This window comes from Oryzias melastigma, linkage group LG14 (assembly GCF_002922805.2).
Source record: "Oryzias melastigma strain HK-1 linkage group LG14, ASM292280v2, whole genome shotgun sequence".
NCBI classification, from domain to species: domain Eukaryota; kingdom Metazoa; phylum Chordata; class Actinopteri; order Beloniformes; family Adrianichthyidae; genus Oryzias; species Oryzias melastigma.
The window spans coordinates 26765953-26772233 of NC_050525.1; the positions used below are offsets into that span (position 1 = coordinate 26765953).

At 40.3% G+C, this 6281-nt stretch overlaps 1 protein-coding gene across 1 annotated transcript; it reads left to right on the forward strand.

The window, feature by feature from the left end:
• Positions 1 to 450: 450 nt before the first annotated feature.
• slc35f2 (solute carrier family 35 member F2) lies at positions 451 to 5984 on the forward strand. Its single transcript, XM_024266196.2, has 9 exons — positions 451 to 623; positions 1142 to 1249; positions 1468 to 1640; positions 2186 to 2313; positions 3429 to 3588; positions 3686 to 3842; positions 4197 to 4249; positions 5344 to 5498; positions 5582 to 5984. Exons 2-9 carry the CDS (start codon positions 1158 to 1160, stop codon positions 5765 to 5767), a joined length of 1104 nt encoding a protein of 367 aa, XP_024121964.1. The 5' UTR covers positions 451 to 623; positions 1142 to 1157; the 3' UTR covers positions 5768 to 5984.
• The last annotated feature ends 297 nt before the right edge of the window (positions 5985 to 6281 follow it).

The following is a 6281-nucleotide window of genomic DNA, read 5'->3' on the forward strand; positions in this document are numbered from 1 at the left end:
GGACTTTCTTTAAAAAATCGATATTTTGGAAAGAAAAAGCTACAAAAAAGTTTTGAAGAAAAAAATTAATTTTCTTTTCTTTGTCAATACAGCCAAATTAAATATTAAGATACGTAAATAACATAATTGCATTTTTTTGTTGAACGCCATGTATATTAATCACCCCAAAGGTTAATAACCACATTACAATCCTAGAATAGATTATTTTGAGTTTCAATATCATTTTTACATATTTGACATATATTATCTTGAATATTAAATCTTAAATGTAAAAATTCTTTAATTTATTACTTATATAATTTATTTGTATTTGTTTATTTCTGTATTTATTAATTTTATTGAACAAGAGAGAAAGAGAAAAGGTGAATAAAAAAAAGAAAAAGGTGAGGTTTAAAATATTCAGGATCAACATCCGCATCATGTGACCATGTAAATGACCTATAGATGTCTTTCAGCCAATCAGCGTCGAGGAGGAGGGTCTTGAAAGCAGTGGAGTTGGCTGCCACTCGGAAGATGCTTCTCCGCATGTGGCGTGAAATGTGGCGTGGAGGTTTGAGTGACTGTAATTTATTCGCCTTAGAAAAACTCTCACGACTGTCATGACACGACCGAGGAGTAGTAACGTGAGTAGTAACGAGTATTTGGCTGAATTTTGTCGCTCGTTTTCTCTGTTTGTCGTTGGTGTTTCCCACTGAAAACGTGCAGGTAAACCAAACTTTATTCAAAAAGTGGCGGGTTTCCGTTTATTTGGTTCTTTACAGGATTTTGTGGTTCATTTCGTAACACTTAAATAGTCAGTTTCGTGATAAAGGGTTTTGTATAAAAATCGGCGTCAGTCACGTGATCATTCAAGCTTCATAAATGTCACTTTGAGCCTCAACATCAGAGTACAGTAACGCGCGTGACCTCTCAGTTCTGGCTGCACGTGGTGTTTGGACTTTATTTAAGAATCCAATCCTGATCACATACGTGTGTTTTGTTAACCTTATCATCTTTGTAGCTTAAGTCAAGGATGTTCACGTTCCTGTGGAGATAACGGGGCTCTTTCCTCGCGCTCAATCTGACTGGAAGAACCTTGAAAAAGTTCATTTTTTCTCTTTTCTGATGGTTTTAGTCTCTCCTCTCCTTCCTGTCTCCCCAGGTTTAGCTTTCCTGAAATGATGGAGGAAATTACAGAAGACAGACTCTGCGGGAAATGTAAAGCTGCCTGTGGATTGCACAGTTATGACCTGAGAAGCATCTTCACATGGTGCGTTTGGGTTCTCTGATGACAGAACCCTGAAGGAAATGAAATCTTCTCAGATGTGTTTGTTTTCGGTCAGTTTCATCTGTTCCTGTTGACATCTAGACAGTATCGGGAAGATTTTTATCAGGCTGGAAAACTTTTTCGTGTGCTGCTGAAAGTGTCGTCCAAACCCAAAGGCCGTCCTCAGACGTTCCCTCATGGTGTGGTTTCCGTCCCTCCAGGCGTCTGCTGAAGACCGTGGTGATGGGTCAGGTTCTGTCCCTGCTGATCTGCGGCACGGCGGTGAGCTGCGAGTACCTGGCTGTTTCGGGGGTGAGGACGCCCATGCTGCAGAGCTTCCTCAACTACGCCCTGCTGCTCCTCACCTACACCTTCATCCTGTGCACGCGCAAAGGTGTGTCCTCTGCTGCAGCTACTGTCATTTATGGTCATGGAACACATGATTCATAATTATATTTTTATTTGGAATGGATACCAGGAAAGAGAGAAAGAAATATATTTTTTATAATGATAATCGGCATAAGCAGAAATCTTGTATTATCCAGACAGTACAAAATGTATTTTGAGAGAAGAAGAAAGAAGAAGACAGATAAAGTGAAAGTATAGTTGAGGTATACCTATGATGAAAACTACAGGCCTGATCTTAAATGTTTTTTCTGCTTCAGTTGCATTTATTTGACAATTTTTATCTTAATTATTTAAAAATCTAAACTACATTTGTTAATTATTTTTTTCTTTTAGGAACAAAACATTTTTGTGTTTCTAATTCTTTCAAGGTTGATTTAAGAAATCAAAACAATAATTTTTTTAATGGTTTCAGTTTCCATTTTAATGAAGTAGTTGTTAAAGTCTTTATATTTCATTTAAAAACGTGTTTTTTATTGTATAAAGCTCAAAGATGTTGGTGACTCAATGTTTTTCTTTCTTCTGTGTCTGTAGGTGACAGCAACATCCTAAAGATGTTGAAGAATAAATGGTGGAAGTATCTGCTGATGGGTTTGGCAGATGTGGAGGCCAACTATGCTGTTGTGAAAGCTTACCAGTTCACCACCTTAACTAGTGTTCAGGTAGGTTGGTCGTCTTCCACAGTCGTGTTTGTGAGCTGGAAGTGTGTCTGCACGGCTCCTGAAACATCTACATGCAGAGACGGAAGTTCAGGGCTGAAGAGTTGATTGTAATTGTACGTGGGGGGCGGAGCTTTGAGCCCATTGGCTACAAGGAGATGATTAATGTTGCGTAACAGAGGTTATGGTGATGTCATTTCTCAGAGTGATTCAAGAGAGAAATGAAAAGATTGTCCAAAAGAGCATCTGTAGCAAAAATATTTATATTTTATTTTGTAATGTTTAGGTTTATTGGGTTTTTATTCAAGTTTTCTGTATTTGTTCAACTTTGTTTCTCATTTTTTACATTTTTAATGTATTTTTATTTCATCTTTTTTTTTTTTGTATTTAACTTTTAAATTAATACTTTAAATTTACCATGTAGACTTTAGAGTTTAAAATTGTTTTCTAATATTTTTTTTCCTTCAAATGTGCAATCTGGTTTTTCCATACTTGCGTTGATCCTGATTTGACCCCATAGGTCATCGACATTGCTTGTGTAGAAGAACTGGACAGAGTGACTCCTCCCCCTGGTGTCCCAAACAGGAAGTGGCTCCAAGAGGCTAAAATCCCGTAGACTTCTGTAGAGAAAAAACATCTATTACTCAGTCATTCTGTTGGTCAGAATAACCATTCTTGACCTGATACCCTTTTTTATTCATGTTTTTAATAATCCTTTTTTTTCCCACATTTTTTTTCTGTTATTTAAGTTATAAACTGATCAGTCAGATGTCTCAATAGAAGTAGATTTTGTGTAGCCACTTTCAAGTAGTAGGGGTGTGGCCTTTCCACAAGCTCAATCCTGATTGGTTAAAGTGGTTAGACCGACTTAAGCAAATCACTGCTTACTAATGTTGTCTGGTTCCAACATGGCGGTGTCCATATTGAGGAAAAAATGGCAACTGAATTGACTTCATTTGGTTTGAACCGGAAGTAAACCATTTTTTATGGATGACGTCACCCTGACTCGGTCCAGTTCTTCTTTACAGTCCAGTATTTCTTATGTTTGTGATCATGCAGAGCTTTTATTGTGAAAGCGTGGAGTTTCCTGTCGTTGACGCTGTGTGTCTGTGCTGCAGCTGCTGGACTGCTTTGTGATCCCGGTGCTCATGCTGCTCTCCAGGCTCTTCCTGAAGACGCGCTACCGGCTGGTGCACTTCGTGGCCGTGGCGGTGTGTCTGCTGGGGGTGGGGGCCATGGTCGGAGCAGACATCCTCGCTGGCAGGAACGAGGGATCCGGTAAGATGCTCCCACAGACCTGCGGGTCATCAAAACGCTGCAGAGGGAAAAAGCTTCGTCGGGTTTCCTGAAGAATCTTTGTTTTTCCCGCCTGCAGCGAGCAACGTGATACTGGGTGACGGCCTGGTGCTGCTCAGCGCCGTCCTGTACGCCGTTTCCAACCTGTGTCAGGAGCACACGGTGAAGAACCAGAGTCGGGTGGAGTTCCTGGGCATGATGGGTCTGTTCGGGACGCTCATCAGCGGCGTGCAGCTGTGAGTGTTCCTCTGAGCCGCTCTTGAACTCGTCGCAGCCGCCGTTTCCACGCCGCTCCTCCGTTTCAGTCGCATGTTGACAATCCAGGTGGAGAAAGGCGGTGCAGTCTCTGCACGCCACGTGTGGATCAGAAACGGTGGCGACGCTTTCTCACCCTGAGCAGCAACTCGTTATGTATTTATTTTAGTTGTTTCTGTTGAATTTCACTGCACAAATGTTTAGATTTACATATGTGTTTTGTTAGTTACAAGTTTGGGATAAATTAAATAAATAATTCTTTATTCATGACATAACATAGATAAAAACAAAGTTGGTGTTCTGATGTCTCTCCTGTTTGGTGTTTCTGTGTTCAGCGCCGTTCTGGAGACTCACGAGGTGGCGATCAGAAACTGGGACGGCTTCATCTGTAAGTTCTGCTCAGGATCTGCTGAAGGTTACGGTAGCCAATGAGGGCAAAGCCCCGCCCCCGTGTACAATTAGGATCAGCTTAGCAACGAAAACTCAAACTCTGAATTGAAACTGAAAACGGAGAACTGAAAGCAAATAATTAAAATGAAAAAAAGGAAAATTAGAAGTACAAATAAAAATTGTTTTTGTAATTAGTAAGTTTTTTTTTGTTTTTTTAGTTTCAAATTAACATTTTTTTCAAATTTTCATTATTTTTTTCACGTTTCCAATGCTTTTCAAATTTTCAATAATTCCTTCAAGTTTTCAGTTTGTATTTTTGAGTTTAAAACTGCTTTCAAATTTTCAAAATTTGTTTTTTCGCTCACTTTAATCCTGATCTGACCCCATATTATGGGCTCGGATCATAGTGAAAATTTGTTCATCTGAAAACCCCCTGAAACTCTGGAGCGACACCATCTTGGGGTTGCTATAGCAACTGCAAGACTTGGCAAAGCAACCCCAAACATGTAGAGCTGCGTGAACACCAAATGTGATTGATGTATCAAATTTGTGTCGACCACCTCTCTTTTGAAGCGTGTCAAATTCGCTGGCTGGACACCTCAGCCGCACGTGGGAGGAGCTACCAGCCAATGTTTTAGCCTATTTGCTACATGGAGCGCTGTCTGTGTTTCTGTTTACAAAGCATGGAGGAGACAAAGATCAGATTTATTTAAAAAAGCTCTAGAAAAACATCTGTAATGATATCTCCATGTTTGGGTTCATGAGGTCATTCAGTTATTCTTCACTCTCACTGCTGTGTCTCTGTGACCCAGTTTAATGACATTCTGGGACAGGGTCAATTGAGGACTGAAAATGAAAGAATAAAAATACAAAACAGCAGCTGTTACAAATGAATTTTCTTTTTTTCCTCCAAGTTATCAACATTTCTCCAACTATAGTTTGAGGAAATGTTTACAGTCTGTACTTTGGAGATTTCTAAAAGCTTTTAGAATAATTATTTTTCAGATGTGTATTCTGATTTTGTTTTGAATTGACTTCAATCGGATCCTAGTTTGACCCGTGTTAACCGAGCGTGTCGTCTGCGCTCCGCAGTCATGCTGTTTGCGCTCTACGCCCTGTGCATGTACGCGCTCTACAGCTTCATGCCCGTGGTGGTGAAGATGACCAGCGCCACGGCGGTCAACCTGTCTCTGCTCACCGCCGACCTCTTCAGCCTCTTCTGCGGCCTCTTCCTCTTCCACTACCAGGTTCTGCTTCGTTTGCGTCTTTACTTTAGCTCCGCCCCCTCACCCCTCACAGAAGTTTGACGTTTGGTTGTTTTTGTCCTCAGTTCTCGGCTCTCTACATCGTTTCCTTCATCGTCATCACCGCCGGCTTCATCCTGTTCAACGCCTTCCCTACGAACTCTGCTCCGCCTCCAAACCGAGCAGAGTCGGACGACCACACGGCGGCGAGCCCGTCGCTCCACTCTCTGCCTGCTGAATCTCAGATGGTCACTGCTGCAACGGCTCTGTGACCTCCGAACACGCCGGACAAACTTGAAGAATGACAAACTGTAGGGGTCGCTATTACGATTTTATACGGTCTGTTTTATGAACTGTGTATTTATAAAGAAAAAAAGTATTTTTTAGTTTTTTTTTTTCCTGTGGGGGATTCTGTGTTTTCACTGAACATTTGCCAAAAGTGAAGCATGTGGTTCAAGTTTAAATTATTAAAATACTTTTTATATTGTTCGTCAGGTTTCAGAATTCTTTTTGGGAAAGTTACAAATTTGATTCACTGATGATGTCTTCTGCTTTTTAACCCTTTAACACCTGAGCCGGTGACGCTTAAACAAAATCTTTAACGTAGTGTAAGTTTTCAATCATGAACACGTTCATTCCAGTAGATTTTAAAGGAGAAAAGCGGCTCATCGAGCCTTTCTTTTTTTATTTGCACAAATTTTGCTTTTGTTCACTTTAATCTAGTTGTGCAAAAAAAAAATTTGTAATATATAAAATTATCAAAATGAAATCTAGTTGGTATCTTAG